Source organism: Phalacrocorax aristotelis, chromosome 8 (assembly GCF_949628215.1).
Source record: "Phalacrocorax aristotelis chromosome 8, bGulAri2.1, whole genome shotgun sequence".
Lineage (NCBI taxonomy): Eukaryota > Metazoa > Chordata > Aves > Suliformes > Phalacrocoracidae > Phalacrocorax > Phalacrocorax aristotelis.
Window position 1 is genome coordinate 16718922 of NC_134283.1, and position 19342 is coordinate 16738263.

General features: G+C 40.3%; 1 protein-coding gene across 2 annotated transcripts; it reads right to left on the reverse strand.

Moving 5' to 3' along the window:
- Positions 1 to 1485: 1485 nt before the first annotated feature.
- BRD7 (bromodomain containing 7) lies at positions 1486 to 19101 on the reverse strand. 2 transcript variants are annotated; one of them, XM_075101578.1, is made up of 17 exons: positions 18941 to 19101; positions 18327 to 18535; positions 17433 to 17562; positions 16993 to 17050; positions 15220 to 15364; positions 11374 to 11484; positions 10842 to 11026; positions 9840 to 9963; positions 9124 to 9199; positions 8112 to 8219; positions 7423 to 7555; positions 6410 to 6521; positions 5170 to 5226; positions 4194 to 4305; positions 3907 to 4050; positions 2662 to 2805; positions 1486 to 1685 (listed from the first exon to the last, which is right to left on the reverse strand). In XM_075101578.1, the coding sequence occupies exons 1-17, from the start codon at positions 18987 to 18989 to the stop codon at positions 1621 to 1623; spliced, it is 1962 nt and encodes a 653-aa protein (XP_074957679.1). In that variant the 5' UTR covers positions 18990 to 19101; the 3' UTR covers positions 1486 to 1620. The 2 variants fall into 2 exon arrangements, with proteins under 2 accessions (XP_074957679.1, XP_074957680.1); XM_075101579.1 differs by lacking the exon at positions 5170 to 5226.
- Positions 19102 to 19342: the final 241 nt, after the last annotated feature.

The following is a 19342-nucleotide window of genomic DNA, read 5'->3' on the forward strand; positions in this document are numbered from 1 at the left end:
GTTTTTACTCATAAACTCGATATTAAAAAATGTGTAAGTGGAAAATCTGTGGAGTGAGAGACTTTAGGTTCAACAGCTAAAGCGTAATTTCCATACTCAGTTTTCTGTCATCTGTGGCCTTCCACTGTACTCTGTGAAAGGTAAGTGGTGGGAAGTGACATGCTGTATCGTGAGCCAGTAATGATTTGGCTGGCAGGGTGGTTGTGCACCTTGTCTTCTCCAGTAGCAAAAAAAATGACTTCAAATATTAATGGAAAAATTCATTCCCTGGAGTACTATTTCACATGCAATTACCTAGAACTGCAAAAAAAATTCTAGCGGTGCCTTTATTAAGAACTGTTATGGGACAACTACTGGACAAAAATCCAGGCTGACGGTTCAGCCTTTTGGAGCAAATTTTAAGAATTAGGAAAGTTCAAAACAATGAAATAAACACTTCTGCAGCCAGGAAGGGAGGTGGTGGCCATAAGGCTGGGCATAGAGGGATGGAATTAATGATTTTGCTTTGCCTTTAAGTTACCTCTTAGTTTGATCCCTAGCCATTGCTAACCAGCCAGAACTGAACCACTGCATGTCATTCCTCTTCAAGTTCAGGATTGTACTGGAACTACAGGGTAAAAAGGAGGAACATTTAAAAATACTTCTGATGCCTGTGGTGGAACCTATGTATGGCACTGCCTGGTTGGGTGGTAAATAACATGCACAGTGAGAAGTCCCTTGTCCAATGGTCACTGGCTCCATATCTAACACTGCAAATGTGCTTGAATTCTCCTCTGTGCCTGAATGGTGTGCTGTCGCTCAGCTTTGTCTGCACTCTTGGTGAATAGGGAATGGACTTCTAATGCTAGGAGTTTTCTAAATACGCTCTCCTTTCTGATAAGCCTAAACCAATTATCATGGTAGTGTTTAGCAATACCTCCAAGTAGTAAGTCTATGTGAGTGTCTCAGAGTTGACTGTACTATTTAATGTGGTATTTTTACTTACTGGCAGCAAGCTGGTTTGTAAGTCTCAACTTATCGTCACAATACGTTTCCAAGCTTGCCCTCAAGTTTTTGAATGCTGTGAGCAGATGGTGTTTCTTCTCTAGGAGGAGATTCATCTCTATTCAAAGTCTCACAAAGCTGATCTCTTGTTAATTCACCAGTCTACAGCAGTTTTCTTTAAAAAAGTTTATTTATCTTCCTCATGATTGTAAGAGTTGCACAGTAATTTGAAAAAGGGAAACTTGCATGTTCAGACACTAGTGATTTCTGCCCCAACCAGATTCAGATACAGAGGAGTCTATACCTTGCTTTTAGAAACTGTTAGTTGCGTCCCTGCACCAGATACAGGCACATTTTCACTTACGCATTGACTTTTCCAGACACTTCACAATCTAGTAAAACTTAAATGCTGCAGAGGTGCTTTAAAATAATAAGGAATGCAAAAAGAATAATTAAGTGCATTTATATAGCAGAAGTAACTCTAATAACAAACACTTCAAATGTCATCAGTTCCAAAATTTAATAAACAAAAGTAGTTTAACACACAATATACACACGCTCAGTGAATGCACTTGAAGGAAGTTCATCTGGTTCTTAAATAGAATCAAAGAAACGGTTGTAAACTTAACCAAAGCTTCAGACTGTAACTGGACCACACTCATTTTCAGGGATGGTGACAGTCTTTTTTGGTTCTTGAAAGTCTGAAAGTTTACAAAAGATAACAGGTCAACTACCATGTGTAAGTTTTAAGCAAAAGAAATGCATCTACTATAGGGTCCTCCTAAAGCAATTTGCCATTTGTGAAGATAGTATTTTCCTGACAATTACAGAACACAGTCTTGAGTTCACTCTGTGTTTCAGTTGGTTCTGTTAGACAGCACTGTACCAAAGGGGCTAGGAAAAAGAAATTGCTCAACAATTTTGAAAGTGAGATTTCTTGAGTAGCTTCCTTGAAAAGATAAGTAAATTCCTGAAGTAATCCTGCTCTTTTCATTAAATAACATCTTAACTGAAACTTTTTATAAACCACTGATTGAGTAAATCTGTTGTGTAAATTACATTTCTTGAAAGGAAATTCCTACCTGCCTTAAAAATTGGGGATGAACACAAACTCTGGGTATGCTTTTACTGTCTGTGTGCCAAAAGGGGAAGATCTGGTTCTGGCACTTAATTTTCCACTGACCTGACGCCTTAATCCAGCAAAAACAGTAGTTACTTTTGGCTGGATGAGTTGAGCTGACCTGATGCTGTCACCTTCCAAAGCACCACAGCTGGCCAAATTAAGCAAAAGGAGTGCACAGCCAAAAGCTTGGAGAAGGAGGACGCCTGACATCCTTGTTTTAGCAAGTGAGGGATAACTCTTCTCTTGTAACTTCATGCTAAATGGAAAAAATAAAACTGAATGGATTGCCAAGCTTTAAAGTTTGGCAATGCTCTAAGATGAATGGTAAAATCAGCTCCATAAAGGAGTTAACTAAAGTTCCACACATCCAGAAGATTAATTTTGGACTGAGACCAAACACAAACTTTCCATTAGAATCAGAATTTTAAAAAAGGGAGAAGAACTGAAAGTTGGAACTAAATTACTGCAAGTTCTACCAGTAGCCAGTCTAATGACTTGCAGGTGTGGCTTTATTATAGTCGAGCAGATACTACAATACATGTTTGTGTACTCACCCTCTGTCAAATCTACCCAGCTGTCTTCTGTATCAGGTAAAGGAACTGAAATTCCCATGGCTTTCCGGATTCCATACATACTAACGATATCACCTGGTGTCACTTGTTGTGCAAGCTCTTTCAGGTTATTGGTTACTCTCTCCGCTAGAAAAGATAAGTGGGTGTATTTGTATGCTATAGAGACACAAAATAGCTGATACGAGCTCTTCACCCTGTAAACTGTTTAATTATTGAAGTACAAATGGAACTATGTTCAGTAATGTTTCTGCAACAGAAGAGTCTCCTTGTACTGTGTGGAGTCATGCAAGACATACTGGGAACTATAAAAGAGATGGCCACGAAGAATAGGAGGAATGAAATAGCTGCTGACCCAGGCCTGATGCCATCAAGAAACACCCAAAGTTGAGAAGTAAGCCAGTCACGCTTGGGTCACATGGACAGAGCAGCTGGGAGAGATCTGGTGGCACCACCCAGCAGCTGCTTTCAGGATTCAGCAGTTAGTTTGGTATAGAGACTGTTCTTGTTGCTACAAATGTGGTTTTCCTTCAAGAAGAAAGCTGTAAGTACTAAAAACTTTATAAGAAAGGTGGTATTTGATCTGGTTTAGACTTGGTATCGTATCAACTTGGTAATATTTCTCCAATGGTGGGGAATTCATCATATTGCAGCGATGTGGTTACTTCAGGCTGCAGATGCTGTCGTTGACATTGCACAAGTTAGTTTTACTTGCAGAATGAACACCCTCTGCACATACTCCTGTCTTAGTAGGTGGCCAGTAGCACAGGCTGCGTAACTAACTGACCTGTGAGACAAGGCGCTGCGCTTTGCTCAAATAATAGGATGAATGATGGGTATTAATTGGTATAATAAAATGTACTGATAACTAGATCAAACCTGTAATGAAGCTAGCTTTACACTAAGAACTTGGTAACACTTAAGCAACTCCTGTTCAAAGCCACTGTAAAAAAAAAAATAAATCATAGAGGTGTTTGGCTATCGCCCGCCCCATGGCATGGAAAAAGCTCCCAATAAGTTCTAGGGAAATTAATGAAGAGGAAATACCTGTAAGTACTCTTCAAAACTTACAACTGGCTTTACATGGAGAAAAAGTTAAATTAATCTTCTAGGCCTAACAGGGCATGTATTCTGCACTCCAAGTGATAAACCTTGATCTGTCTTGGAGTTGGATTGAGCAAGTTGGGACTTGATCAATTCTGTAAGAATGACTAGAAAAAGTCTATTTACCCAAGTGCATCTCTCTGTAAGATGGACCCAGAAGACAGATCATATTAGGGGGTGGTTTTGTACTTAGTCGTTCATTTTGAGCATCCTGGAGTTCTCTCAGCAGCTTTGTTGTTTCATCAAGTTTCCTCTGGAAGATTTCAGCCTCTGTTTAATGAAGAAAGTCCTAATAGTAAGAGTATATTTACTCACATCATGATATAAAATAGGGTAAGGCTGACTATGGGAAGGGATTGAGCAATTGTAACAGTTACAGTACTTGCTCTTCTGATATGTCTAAGAAAACTCACCCTCAGAGTCAAACTCTTCTACAGGCATGCCGAAGTTCGTAACTGCTTTTAGTGCTGCAAGTCTGTCATTATTTGCAGACTCCAACCTGGCGGCAATATCAATCTCCATAAGCTTAAAAAAAAGCAGCAAGTAATAACTTAGATAATATTTAAACCAGCCTTGACACAGAATTGTTTGGGGAAAATCAGAACACAAAGTTAGTTAAAAATCAGTCTGCTCTACCAAAGAAGTGAATATACAGAGGGGAAAGTGGAAAAGCCACCCTGTGACACTTTCAGTGTTCTACAGTCACCAGGTTACTGTTCTATTCCAATGGCATCTGCCAAAAACACTGGGCGCATGCACAAATGCTGTAGTAGTAACTAAAGACCAGCATCCCAATTTTAAAAAAAAAAACAAACAGGAAAAAAACACTTGGAGCTCACCTACAGCAAAGGCCAAACTTCAAAACCAACCCAGGAACTGGCTGCAGATGAAAGCTTCTGGCAGCCCTTTCTCTAGAACTACGACTGTGCTTTTTCTAATTTAACAAAGCTTGTGTGGAATCATTTGAGAGATATATTGTATGCCTAGAGGGGCACAACGTATTTGAGAAAACTTCTAGAAGACAGCTACATATCATGTGATGTTTTACAAGTTCACATTAAGCCAAATCAGATTAAATATGAATAGAACAACTATAGCTGCCAACCAAAAATCTAACACATGGTTAAACAATCACAAATAAAAATATAGAAGCATTTTCTTTCAGTTTCTTGACATATAGTCTCATTTAAGACTTAACTTTTTGGAGATTCTTACTCTCCAAATGCCTACAAACCAGCATGCCCATGTCACGATGCACAGCACATGGATTTACAGCTTGCCCAAGTCGCAGTGCGGCTGCACAGGCCTTAGCTTTGTAGGCAGTTTGATAACTAACTGTGGGATCAGGGAGGTTGGTTAGAGTGGTTAGCTGATATAGAAAGATTTTACCTTTAAATCTTTCATCATATCACTTCTTTCATGTGGGCCTTCCACTTCTTCCAATGGCTGAATAGAGGAAGGATTTTTTTAAATAAGGCGTTAATCTTTTCTTTACGTTCAGAGCCAAGCCTTACACAATGCAGTAATTTTCAAGTGAGGTAAATATACAGTGTCATAATGAGCTTTCTCTGTAAACCAAGTTACAAAGTAGCTATTTTTTAGAGGCTTTCATCAGATAGTAACGTTTACTAAAATAAATTTTTTCAGCACACATTTTATTGCTCTTTGCCAAGTCCACATGCTTCTTCCCAGTGATGTCATATCAGAGATTATTTATTGGGGGGCAGGAAGAAAAGGAAGGAGGATCATTAGAGGCCAGAATGTATTTTGGTTTCTATATGTAAATATATTTCTCTTAATACTTGCAACAGCAGTGGTTGAACCCTGTCAGTCAGTGTCACTATTGGGTACTAGAAAAGAGCTAAACTAATAATGCTGAGCGAAGGTCTGAACTGGAGCTAAAGGTTGATCTTTGATCCATGACCTATTTCTAATTTATCTAATATCTGACCCATTAGTAAAAGGCTAAATGCTTATTTCAATAGTTCACATTAATCTGAAAGTCAAATCGAGACTTTCAGTTAATAGGAATTGTCTTGTGGAAGTTCTCAACTAATTCTTGGGTTGTCAATTAAGTTAATATCGTTAAATCAGCCCCTTTGATTCCTGTCATGTTTGGCATATACAGGTACTGAAATCTCCTAAGAAGTTGAAGGGTAGCCGTTTAGTGTTTTTTACATAGCACATATTTGAGTTTAAAAGCACTGCACCAGATAAAGGGAGTAACTAGTTACCAGTTCTCCTGAACCAAATAAACAGTGGCCGCTAGGAACAGGATGCACTTCCATGGAAACAAAAACCCCCTCTAAAATCACCTCATATCTAAACTGCTTATTGATATTTTCTTACTAAATGGAACAGGAGCTAGTGCTAATGGGAGTGGAAGAGTAGACAGAGAAAGAACATGTGACTATCTACAATATTTTGTTAATTTTCCTGTTTCACTAATTAACAAGCCAGATTAATCCCTTTCCAGAAAATCCACCTTGTGGAGACAAAGATCAGTCTTCGCTTCCAAATTTTACCAATTAAAAGGGAGACCATCAATAGGATCAGAATCATCGTTTGCTAGCTTTATAGCTTCTGTGCTGAACAGAAAGACCAGACAAGTTCTCAAATCCACTCTTACCGTTTCTAGTTCTCTGAGAGCTCTAGAATGTCCTCCTTTAGTTAGAACATCAAGCAAACTATCAGCCATTAAGAAAGGATAATCTTGTGATTTCATCAAGAAATCATGAATACTAAAAGATCAAAAGATAGTTACAGTAACTACTTTCATACCAAACATTCAATGGGGAAAAAAGTCAAATGTAAAGTCAAACCAGTATGTACAGCATAGAACACACAAAAAGTAGGACAGAACTTGATCTAAATGGCTTGCCTTAGTTTAATTATCCACACCTTTTGTAGCGAAGGAACCCATTCAGATTCCTTAAAAAAAAACTGCCTGAGGCAGCATACTTCTCCTAGTTTTACAGCTTCAGCAAACTGAAAGCAAACTTGCACAGGCACTTAACTTTTGCACTGTACTTCAGTATTCCCGTATTTCACATGGATTTATACCACATGTGATCTATTTTTGAGATTCTCATAAAACAAAAGGACTTTAACTCTGAAGTTATGATAATCAAGAAGAATAAAAACAATGAGAATTCGTTATTTTTACCATAGTAAATAATATGAAGGTGAAGCAGTATACACACTGAGAAGGGAATTGGGAATTGCTAGCTCTGGACTCAGCTCTTCCACTATGACCACAGTACCATGGTCAGTATTTGACATTAACACTCAAAGTAGTAATTAAGTTCATTAACATTAAAAAATCCAGTTTATCTAAACATTTGTGCCACTCAACATTCTTCTGGCTTTGAACATAAGTCCTTCAGAGTTAGTCATAAATATATTCAAGGTTTAGACTGTACATTCTTATGCCTCAGTAGCACCAAAACCCTTCCTTCTTGGCTAACTCTGCTTTGCAGGCACATTCTCTTATTGAAGTATTTCTTAAACAAAAAAACCTCAGTAGGCTATAAAGACAGCAGTAACCCCATTCAGCAGCAAAGACCCAGCCCATACTGCAGTGCTACACATAACTACCTCTGTACATGACAGCTGTAATACGCACCCTAGTTGTCTGGTTACCTGAAAGATCCTTGATTAGAGTCTTCCCCGTATGCTGAATAGATCAAGTCAGAGTCTTCTTTGCTTATGTTGGCAAATGTAGAATCATATGTTGGAGCATAGGAACTATAGGGTCCGTAATTCAAGTACGTCACTAATGAATAACAACAGTGCTAATTATTACCTCTGAGATGCGTGTATCAGAAAATAATGAGAAGGGGGTGTAAAACAATACCCAAAAAGGAACTTTTAGGAACATATTTCTTACGGTGAAAACAAACTTTCACAGAATACCATCTCTTCACACTGTAACATCTTCCAGTAACAGCTACATCAAATGCATTTTTATTTACAGATGTTTTATTAGCAGTACTGAATGCCTTAACACAATATGAAAATTCAGTCTGGTATTGGTAACAGGTTCTCAGGCTCCCTGCTCTGCTTTTTCAAAGCTGGCAAAAACCTTTACCTACCTGGTATAGTTCCTTTTCTCAATATGGATGAACATTTTATTCAGTACACCTCCCCTTCTATATGTGTAAATTAAGTTAGACTTTGTGATGTGCTGTTCAGTCATGTGAGAGCGACATGCAATGATGTGCTTTATCATAAAAAACAACTTAGTTCCAAACATCTGTGTGCTAGTAATGAGATCAACATATTTTGTTCAAATAAGGAGGATTTATATTTTTAAGAAAATCAGCACTTGCCTGGAGTAACCTTGTTTCTTTTATCTTCTTTGAACCCTTGTAAAGTATTAACTCCCGACTGAAGTCTTCCTGCTGTCATACCCAGCTTTACAGGGCAGTAACCTGGTTCTACAATAGGATGTATCAAGATACAGAAATACTGAAGGCACAATTAAGTGACATGGGAAGATGTCCAAACTCATTGAATACTCACAGCCAGAAACTTCAGAATAAACAGGATAAAACTCTCGAACTGTGTTTTCTTCTCCAAACACTTCACACTAAAGGCTGTATGTAGTCTTAAACATGAATCCAGGCCAAGTAAGTGGTAATACTAGTTAAGTATAGAAGATTTAGCCTAAATGTTTTTACTATTAGTCTTCCCTCTTCCTGTTCCCCAACAGAGGCTGCATCATTAAAGAGGATCTGATTCTTAACGTGAAAGACCACACTTCATTCTTGCTGACGTTTTCTACTGCACAAATAGGGCAAGGGAGAAGCCAAGCTTTCAGCTTGGTTTCTGTCTATTCTAGACTTAATCAGTTCAGCTCTGTAATGAGCTGGCACTTAAATAGTCAAGCACCTGCACTCCTTTAGGTAGTGACACTCCATAGATAGCACTGACATGACAAAATGGCTTGGGAGTCAGACAGCTCCCAGTGGCCATCTGTGACCTTCTGTGTCAGCAGATACTGCACTCTGTATGTGGACCAGCCCAGGAATTAGATGAGCCCAAACATAGGGCAGGTAGCCTCTTTTCCAATGGCAAAAGCTTTCTCTTGCAGCTCCCACAATGAGCTGATGCTAAAAGGAGAAGCAACAGCCACTGAGGGCTCCCTCCAGCTGCTCCTAACAGCCCCCACAACTGGCCCCCATCTACATGCTCCCTCAGCTGCAGCTTTTTAAATCCAGATGTCTATCAGACTGTGAAGAAGCATTAGGTTCTTGGCCAGCATTTGCTGCTCTGCCCTAGCAAAGCAACAGCAGACCAGGTAGATTAAAGTGGCTTGTTACCCAAACCATGCCAACTTACCTCCTGCAGTAAGGTCTACAGGATTAAGAAGGCCCAAAGTTGTTGTACCATCTGGTCGTCTTCTTTCAAATTCACACTGAAATAAGATCGGACTATTTTAATTTATGTATTAGTTGAAATTCATGGTCCTAAAACTAAAACATTTAATGAAACTGTCCTATCAGTAGGAATCAGAAAGTGATTTGGAAAGGTCAGACTCAGAAGTGAATGCCACTCTAACTTTTTTATTTTTACTAGATAACTTCATTATTGCTAGAGGCACAAGGAATTAAGAAATTATGATAAATACTAACATTTCTGCAGAGGCTAAGAGATCAAATATGTAACTCATGTAGAAAACTAAATGGGCCCAGTATTACCACACTAGGTTCCTTCTCCTGTAACGTTAATAATCTTTAATCAGATACATGGCTGTTTCAGAACCACAGGGGTTTTTGCAGGTTAGATTTGAGATATTTTCTTGAGATTTCTACTAGTCATCCTTTCCTCCTACTTTAGCTAAAATTTCTGAAAATTTAAGCTGAACTTGCTCTGCTGATGAAATTCAGCATTCAACTCACATGCCTTTTTTAACCTTATGTTACACAGATGATCAGTCACGTACAAAATGGTGTAAACTGTAGTAAAAGCGTACCTTGAATTTCAGCTGGCCTCAGATGCTAAGTAAGCCTGGTTTACAAAAAAGTCAAATGTGCTACCAATACACAAAGATTTACCTGGCTGTTTGCAAGTCGTCTTGTTAACTTCCCTCCAGATTCTCTTACAATACGATCAATCTGCTCTTGTTCCCTTTCCAAACTATTGTTTCGTAATTTGTCTTCAAGTGGATCTTTATCCTTCCTGTGAATAAAGCCCACACGATGTAGTTACTAGCTTTAACAGATAGATTTAACAGACACCAACTGGCTACATATCACGAAAGGATACAGTGGAGGAATGTTTTTGCCAACTATGCAAACTGTTTCTGTGGACAAAACAACCAACAACAACAAAAAGATTTATATCCACAAATGCTTTTTTATGTTAGTAACTGTAAAGGTCTTTGTGTTTAGATTACTTCAGCCATACTGATATCCTAGTCTAGCATGTTGCCAGATTTTATGTCATCACTCCCGTAAGACTAAGAAGGATATATTTGGTGAAATATTAGATATTCTGAATTTTAGTATCTATGTTTTCAAATCTGTAATACAGTCACTAGTATTTCAGAACATTGAAAGCGGTATTTCTAGACATTAAAAGATATTTCAGGAAGTGTATGTTCTGTAGCTATGCTATGTTTCAATGTTCAATGTTTTATGTAGCTATACATGTTTCAAACACAACTGCTTAGGCCAAAAAAAAAAAAAAAAAAAAAGGTGCTTGAAATTGACTATAGTTATTTGTACCAAAGGTCATGTTTGCAAGCTTTCTCCAAAACAGTACTACTCATGTGAAAGGCACTAAAATAGCAAATAATTGAAAGAATGGAGTTGATGAGCAGTACAGGGTTAGCGACATAAAAACAAAATGATGGTATCATAGAAGATTCTAAACTTATTTATTTTTGCTATATGAGGACACTTTGTAGAAATGTTGCTCCCTTGAGGTGAAGAAGTCTTACTGTATATGCATTACCAGAAAGAGGGAAACCCAGGTCCATCAGTCCCTAAAAGTTGTCTTGTTTCAGTAGCATTTAAAGGGTGTATCCTACAATGGTTGTTGAGATAATACTTCACTTTTTGTGTTCTTTGCTAGGTGTTTTGAACGCTTTGATGTCGCCATCCACAGGTTCTCCTTTGTCTTTCCCAGGACCACTTTCATCTTCCCCAGCTTGCTGCAGTTCCATCTTATCCTTCTGCTTCCTTGTCTTCTGCAAGTCAGCCATGAATTCTATACTTTGTTTCAGGCTCTGAATTCTCTCCTAAAAAACACCAGAATCCTTTTATCTGCTACTTCAACAAATCTTTTCCTAATCTACCCACAGAGGATAAAATTATTTCAGTTATTTCTTTCTTATACTAGCAAGTATAAAGGCATTTTAGAAAATGAAACAGTAAATGCAACAAATATTTCTCCAATAAGTGATCTGGTACAGTACTAAAGCATGAGCCTTAAATAATGTACTACTAAAATTTTACTGTGCAAGCATTTTACAAATGTTAAGCAAGTTTTTATTTATTTTCATGAGATCCCTGTCAAGTAGAATGAAAGAGGGGGGAAAAATGAAGGAGCACAGTTTTTAATATTTTGTTTTGTATTTTCTATTACCTGGCTAAGTATCTTCATCCCTGAGTGCAGCAGTTTTTTTGCAGCTTTGTAGTAAATGGTGTCTGGTTTGTTGTAAATCATTGCATTAGTACACATCAGTTTGAAGTTATCCTGTACAGACATTAATAATTTTGGAATGACAGTTAAAATTTAATCATATACCATATTAAGATCTTTGTTGCACACAGTATCTTGAGCTTTGGGGAAAAAATTCAAAGAATTTTTTTAATTAATGAATTTAAGAAATCTATTTAATTAAAAACTTACACAGAAATAAGTATGTAAATTAGATTCAAGTCTCAAATTAGCACCCCAATAAACATCCTGAAAGTATTCTTAAGTGTTCAGTATTGTTCGTAGTCTTTAAAGTTTTAATGGAAGTCCTCTTATCTAAAATTACTCACTTCCCTGACCAATCAGCAGGCATTAAAAGAAAAACAGAGTGAAGCAATGTAAAAAAGTGAACAAAGGTAACTTAAAAAATAGGAGAGCTGCAACTCAAAGTTAAATCATTACAATGAATATGCCAAAGCTTCGGTTACAATGAAGAAAAATGTATGCTTGTTGGAAGTTCATTTCTTGAATGACTGAGCTAGAAACTTAACTTCTAAACTCACTGCAGAGCCTCTACAGGTTTTATCAGGCTCTCAGCTATTTACAAAGACAAAAGTTAAAATGAAAAACTAACCAGAAACAGCTGAAACAACAGGGAATATTCTTCTTAAGTTCTGGAGCTCTGAAGAAGAATGTGCAAGGTAATACAACCACTACTATTAACTAGCATCTGCATAAGTTCAACTCATAATTACACACCAATTATACTTCTCAGGTCCTCGTCTAGCCAAGTAAAGAACTAGAGACTACTTCTGCTGAAAAAAGCAAAACAAAACAAGCCCCCCCACCTTTTAAAAGCTTTAGGGACCTTCCAAACAGGCCCTCAAACCCACTAGACACTACAACACAGGGTTAAGCAGTTGCTGCTAACAGGACTGAACTCATCTTTCCTTCACTAGTTGTGGATCACAGAATCACAGGTTGGAAGGGACCTCAGGGATCATCTAGTCCAACCTTTCTAGGAAGAGCACACTCTAGACAAGATGGCCCAGCACCCTGTCCAGACGACTCTTGAAGGTGTCCAATGTGGCCGAGTCAACCACTTCCCTGGGGAGATTATTCCAATGGTTGACTGTCCTCACTGTGAAACATTTCCTCTGGTGTCCAATCGGAATCTCCCCAAGAGCAATTTGTGTCCCTTCCCCCTTGTCCTCTCCATGTGACTCCTTGTAAAAAGGGAGTCTCCATCTTCTTTGTAACTACCCCTTAAGTACTGGTACATGGTGATGAGATGCCCTCTGAGCCTCCTTTTCTCAAGGCTGAACAAACCCAGTTCTCCCAGCCTATCCTCATCTGGCAGGCTTCCTAGTCCTTTGATCATCTTGGTGGCCCTTCTCTGGACCCCTTCCAGCCTGTCCACATCCTTTTTGTACAGCGGGGACCAGAACTGTACACAGTACTCCAGGTGTGGCCTGACCAGCGCTGAGTAGAGTGGGATGATGACTTCTTTCTCTCTGCTGGCGATGCCCTTTTTGATGCAACCCAGCATCCTGTTGGCCTTCCTGGCCGCAGCAGCACACTGTTCGCTCATGTTGAGCTTTCTGTAGGTCCCTTTCCACAGAGCTGCTCTCCAGCCAGGTGGATCCTAGACTGTACTACACTCCCGGATTGTGTTTTCCCAGGTGCATGACCTTATACTTGTCCTTGCTGAACTTCATTAAGGTTCTTGCTGGCCCACTCTTCCAGCCTATCCAGATCTCCCTGCAGAGCAGCTCTCCCTTCTGGAGCGTCTACTTCCCCACTCAACTTGGTGTCATCAGCAAACTTCTTCAGGCTACACTTGATGCCATTATCCAGATCACTTATAAAGATGTTGAATAACATTGGGCCCAATATCGATCCCTGGGGGACTCCACTTGTGACAGGTTGCCAGTTTGAAAAAAGAGCTATTTACCACCACCCTTCGGGTGCAGCCTGTCAGCCAGTTCCCCACCCACTGCACAGACCACTTGTCTAGGCCATAATATATTAATTTCTCCAGGAGGAGACTATGGGGGACCATATCAAAGGCCTTGAAGAAGTCCAGGTAAACAATGTCCACCACCCGCCCCATGTCAACCAGGCAAGTCACTTTGTCATAGAAGGCCACCAGGTTTGTCAAGCATGATCTACCTTTAGTGAAGCGGTGTTGGCTTTTCCCAATTGCGTGCTTCAATTGACTTGCGATGGCCCCCAGGAAGATTCGTTCCGTAACTTTCCCAGGGATTGAAGTAAGGCTGATGGGCCTATAGTTACCCGGATCCTCCCTCGAGCCCTTCTTGTAGATAGGGGTAACATTTGCCTTCCTTCAGTCCTCTGGGACATCCCCCATTCTCCATGACTTCTCAAAGATTATGGAGAGCGGCCTTGCGATGATGTCAGCCAGCTCTCTCAACATCCTTGGGTGGATGGCGTCAGAGCCCATTGATTTGTGGGGGTCAAGATCCTGTAGTAGTTCATATACTAACTCTTCCTTCACCGATGGTGGGTCAGTGTTTGGTTCAATTGGCAATTTTGTTCCCAAAGCCTGGGACCCTACAGTGCTGGTAAAGACCGAGGTGAAGAAGGTGTTGAGGACCTCTGCCTTTTCTGTATCGTTGGTGATTGATTCTCCTTTTCTGTTTAACAGTGGGCCTACGTTTTCCTTCTTTTTCTCCTTATGGTTGACATGTCTGAAGAACCCTTTCTTGTTATTTTTTATGTCTACAGCCAGTTTCAATTCAAATTGGGCTTTTGCTTTTCTAATTGCATCTCTGCACGCTCTGGCAATGCCCTTGTAGCTCTCGACAGATAATCCTCCACTTCTCCATTTCTGGTGTGCTTCTCTTTTGGATTTGAGTAGACCCAGGAGGTCATGGTTGAGCCATGGGGTCGTCTTGCTCCGCTTACTTCCCTTTCCTTTGTAGGGGATAAATTGGCATTGTGCTTCCAATAGAGAGTTCTTGAAGGACTCCCAGCACTCACTAGCTCCTTTGTCTTCCACGGAGGATTCCCATCGAATCCCTCCCAATTGAGCCCTGAGTGCACTGAAGTCTGCTCTTCTAAAAATCCAGAACCCTTGTCTTAGAGCTGACCTTCAGCACACTCAGCAGGATCCCGAACTCCACAAAATTGTGGTCACTGCAGCCAAGGCTATCACTAACCGAGATATTACAAAGCAGGTTTTCTTGGTGCGTGAATAGCAAGTCCAGCAGCGCCTCGTTCCTGGTTGGCACATCTAACATTTGTATCAGGAAACAGTCCTCTATACATTCCAGGAACTTGGTGGATGACATGCAAGCTGCTGTATTGTTCTTCCAGCAGATCTACATGACTAGATAATCCTGGTTAGCACAGAGGTGACAGGAGGCAAATGACGAAATAGCAATTGGCAAAGCCAGTAAATTCACGAGACTCGTTTTTTGAGAGGCAATACATTCAAAAGAAGAGAGCAGTCTGACAGAAATGCTAACATTTTCATTCTTAAGTAAAGATCTAAAACGACGTGCTGAAGGACAAACTGACAAGTTCTATTTAATCCTGCACAAAACCTGAAACTATCCACATCTTTTTGAGATGCATATTTACAAACAAGAGTGCTTTCTCTTTCATTTCCAGAACTTATTTGCTCACAGACATTCAACAAGAAACATTTCTTCAGGCAGAACTACTGGGTCTTTTGACATCTTCATATTCTCATGAAATACCAGAGTTCGAGTCAACTGAGCATGTAATACATCTGTGTAGTCATCAAGATAAGATTTACAGAATTACCTTTAATTCTTCTATGGACTGGTACCCATTGTTCTTGATCTTCTCTTTCATGGTACTAAAATCCATTGGGTTTTTAATGATCATGGAGTAGCCAGGGGCAATAAAGTCAGTCACAGGAAATGAAAAGAAAGAACTTGGATCCTTTCTGTTAAAGAAAATGACAGGGTTTTTTGTGTTTGAACTTATAACAAAGAACATATTGAGCCTGAAATTAAACAGAAAAGAAAGGACTAAGCTGAAAAGGAATCAAAAACGTAAAGCTAGAAATGGCTTGTGTCAGCAAAAACTTTCACTTTTGAAGGTTGAGAAGATCCCACACGCAAGCCCATATACCAAAGACGTCCTACGAACACATTTAAGAAGTTAGTTCTACACTTTGATAACTACCTGCATCCCAAGAAAATTAACAAAACAGAACAAGCCAGACCCTTTTTTTTAAGGTTTTGGCTTTTCAAAAAGTGGTTTTCTATTATAATTAAGTCATTGAAAAATAAAGGGAACAAATGTCATACGAATCTATACTTGTCATTCATTGCTTACTCTGAAATTAACAGAAGGAAAAAGCTTGTTGCTAAAAACTGTGATAGAACGTACGTATTTACAATTATGTTCATTTTCAGGTTACGTAATATTATAGTTTTTTACATTAAAATTTCGTAAGACTTTCAGTGGTCTCTGACATACACTGATGTTCCTGGGTGCTCTAAATAGCATTAAAATCAAATACAGTTGGTTGGTTTTTTGTCCTTCTGATCAGGCTTAGCTGATAAGCTGGCAAGAATCTCTCCTTCAAAACCACTGTTTGTTGTTTTTTTTGATTGGTTGGGTTTTTTTTGTTTAGTTTTTTTCCCTTTTTTGTTTTTCACTAAACTCTGTAGCATGAGACTGGCCTCCTATGCCAGGGTCGATACGACTCACACTGGTGAAACCCCTGGCATTTCAGGCCTTCTTCCTGAGGCTCACTTACAACTTATGGATTTCTATGCCAAGTTGTTGCAGAACAGTGCAAAGCATTTCTCTGTACATACTGCGGAAGCTCACAGCGCAGATATTCTGCAACACCCGTGGAACACTTGCACAACAGCTTCCAACTGAGACAGGACTTGAAACAAAAAGTGGCAGCTGCTTTCTGTATGCATGGAAAGGTAGCGAAAACGCACACACTTTTTGATGGTTGGTAGTTTCTTGAAACTGACACCTAGGTCTTGATAATTTAAAGTTAAGAGAAAACTCACAAAGTTTCAAGCTTTATCTGGTGAAACAGGTAAAGCGAAAGATCTTTCAACCGCTCTTGTACAAGTCATGTAGATATTATTAAAGTCAAAAGAACATCTTAAAGCACAGATTACTTGAAAGAACTGCAAATCTGATTGTTTTAATCAAAAGACATCTGGTTAATAAGACATTAAGAAAACATAGTTTAAGTTTTCAAGTGCGTACATCCTTTACAGTAAAATGGGAGAACTCAAGGTAAAAGAAGTTTTGGCAAGTTCATTCCAAACTCCTGTGCCTCTCTGAAAAAAGGTTCTTATAAAGAAAGCATCACATTACTGGAAAATGGTCCCATTTTAGGAAGTTTTTTAAAAGTACTCTAAACTTGAAACTGGAGGTGTTTACAAGAAGCCTAAACTGAGGAGAAATTGTAAAGTATGCATTTTTAAACTAGTGCTTAAATTCCTAAAATAGTCCTGTAAACTCATCTTTTTATATGCCTCTTCCCTTAACGTATGTTTTCATTTCATAGCTCTGAAAGCCTGCAGCACAGACATTTACCTCTGCAGCTGTCTCATGAGTTGATTCAGAGCTTCCTGAAGCGGTGTCTGCTCCACCTCTAGACCAAAAAGAAGCAGGGGGAGAAAGGGTGTGAGACAGAACTGACTGCAAGAGGTACTAAACTTCCAAGATACTAGAAATCAACTAAACAAAAATGATGCAACTTGAGAATTCATCATAAATGAAAAGAATACAGTGGCAAACCACACAATGCATATAGGGTATCTGCTTTTCTCACTGGCCTTCCTTAACATCCTGCTCACTCTGCCACAGGTACCATTCTGCAGTACACAGTAACATAATTCCAGAATTTTCTATGAGATGGGGAAAAACACTGAGACGGTAAAAAGCGTCAAGTCACTTGCAATAGACAGAAAGAACAATAAAATGTGAGACAAATAAAGAAAACCGGAATCAGCAAAAGAAATTTTTTCCCCTACCTTCCTGTTTTGATAAAGTACTTGTCAATGGTTTCTCTGATGGCAATTCCAATCTGATAGGGGTCTGACATTTCATTTCCTGTTCTCCCTCACTGTCTGTGTGGTCTCGGTCTCGTTTCTTTTTATCTTCCTAGAAAGAAAAAAGACTGTTCTAGAAACTTAGAACCTGCAAACCCAGCACTATTACTGTACATAATGCTATCTGGGTTTTTCAAGACAACCTCACATAGTTTAAAAAAAGTTTGTCTTTAAAAACTTGGTATTCTTTATGTACTGTCTCCATCTGCTGGACAATAAGGTAATTCAGCTATCCAATGCAATCTATCACAGAATTATTTTCTTTAAAAATGTGACAGGCAGCCACCTATAGTGTGACAGGAATGACCCTGCACTATTCTCTGCACAGAGAATTGTCTCCAGTGGAGGTCCTATGATGATTTTTGAAGGTTTTAGAAAAACAACTAAGAAAGAGTCAGGAAATTTAAAATTAGAGGTAGCCATCATGCTTCAAATAAAGGCATTATAATTACTTATCACGTTAAGAACCCTGAGAAATACATTTTTTTTTTTTAATTAAGAACTTGTAAAGTCTTCATTCTTTTTTATATAAATTGATTTAGACACAGAATTTCCTCCCCTTTCTAATTTTCTATGTTTAATTGGCTCTTATACTTGCCAATATTTTTTCAAAGATGAGAAATTTCAGATTACTTCACTAATCTTTTTCTAATAAAGGTACCTGGAGAAAAGGAATTGGCAAAACTACTATACCGAGTTTGAATGTATTCCAATTCAAGGATACAAGTTACAGTCATAACTGCTCAACTTTTGAGGTGAAGACTACAGAAAGCTGGAGCATTTTTGTTGTTAAAATGCACTCGCATCAATACGTACCTTAACTTTTCTCTTTCTTTTCTCTTTTTCTTCTCCAGGAACTTGTTTTTCTCCTTTCTTTCTCTTTTTCCTTTTTCTGTCCTTGTGTTTCTCATGTTCAGATTTGTCTTCGTATAAGGTCGAATCAAGTCCTGCGTTTCCAGTAGAGAGTTCGGCAACTTCACTTCCTCCAACTTTCAGCACCAGCTTCAGCGGCTTTTCCACGTATTCTTAAACCAGCAGAAAAATACGCCGTGTGAGTACCGCAGAACAAGCACCCTTACGGTCCGCACCAGCTCCCTGCCGCCTTAGAACCCCCCCAAATCCTGTCACTAAACAGGATCTCATTTTCCTTCCAGACCCTGCGACTGCTTCTGCCTCTGCTCCCGCAGCAGCGAAGCTGGGCCCGGGCTAGCCCGGACTGGCGCCAGCCCGCGCCCCGCGGCGGCGCCAAGACCGCCCTCCCGCCCCCCGCTTCGCCCCGCCGCTCTCACGCCGCACCGGCGGGTGGGCCCAGCCCGGCCGGGCCACGCTACCCTGCCCTGCGCTGCGCCGCGGTGGGTCGGACGGCGGCGAGGGCCGAGGGCTTGCACCCACTCTGAGTCCCCCCTCCCCAGCAGACCCTTCCCACCCACCGTCGTAGGGGTGCTTGTCCGACTTGTGCTTCTTGTGCTTTTTCCCCATGGCGACGGTGGGGGCGGCTCGCCCGGACAGGCCGCGCTGTTGTGGCGGAGACCACCCCGCCGGCCGGCCGAATGACAACGCGGCGAGAACGGGGGACCACGCAGCGCCCCCTGGCGGGCTGGAGGTACGGCAAGCGGCGCCGCAGCCGGCGCAGGCGCAGAGGCGGCGGCAGTTGGATGGCAGGGCCGGGGCGGAGACGTCCTGTTGCCGCGAGCTGTGCTCGGGCTAGAGGCCGGGGACGGTAGGCGTTTTTCTGCCGTGGGCTGCGCCCGGCCGCGGTCAGCCCGGGGTTGGTGCTGGCTGGCCGGCCCAGCCCCGCTCCGCTCCGCTCCTCGGGCAGCGCTGCCCCTCCA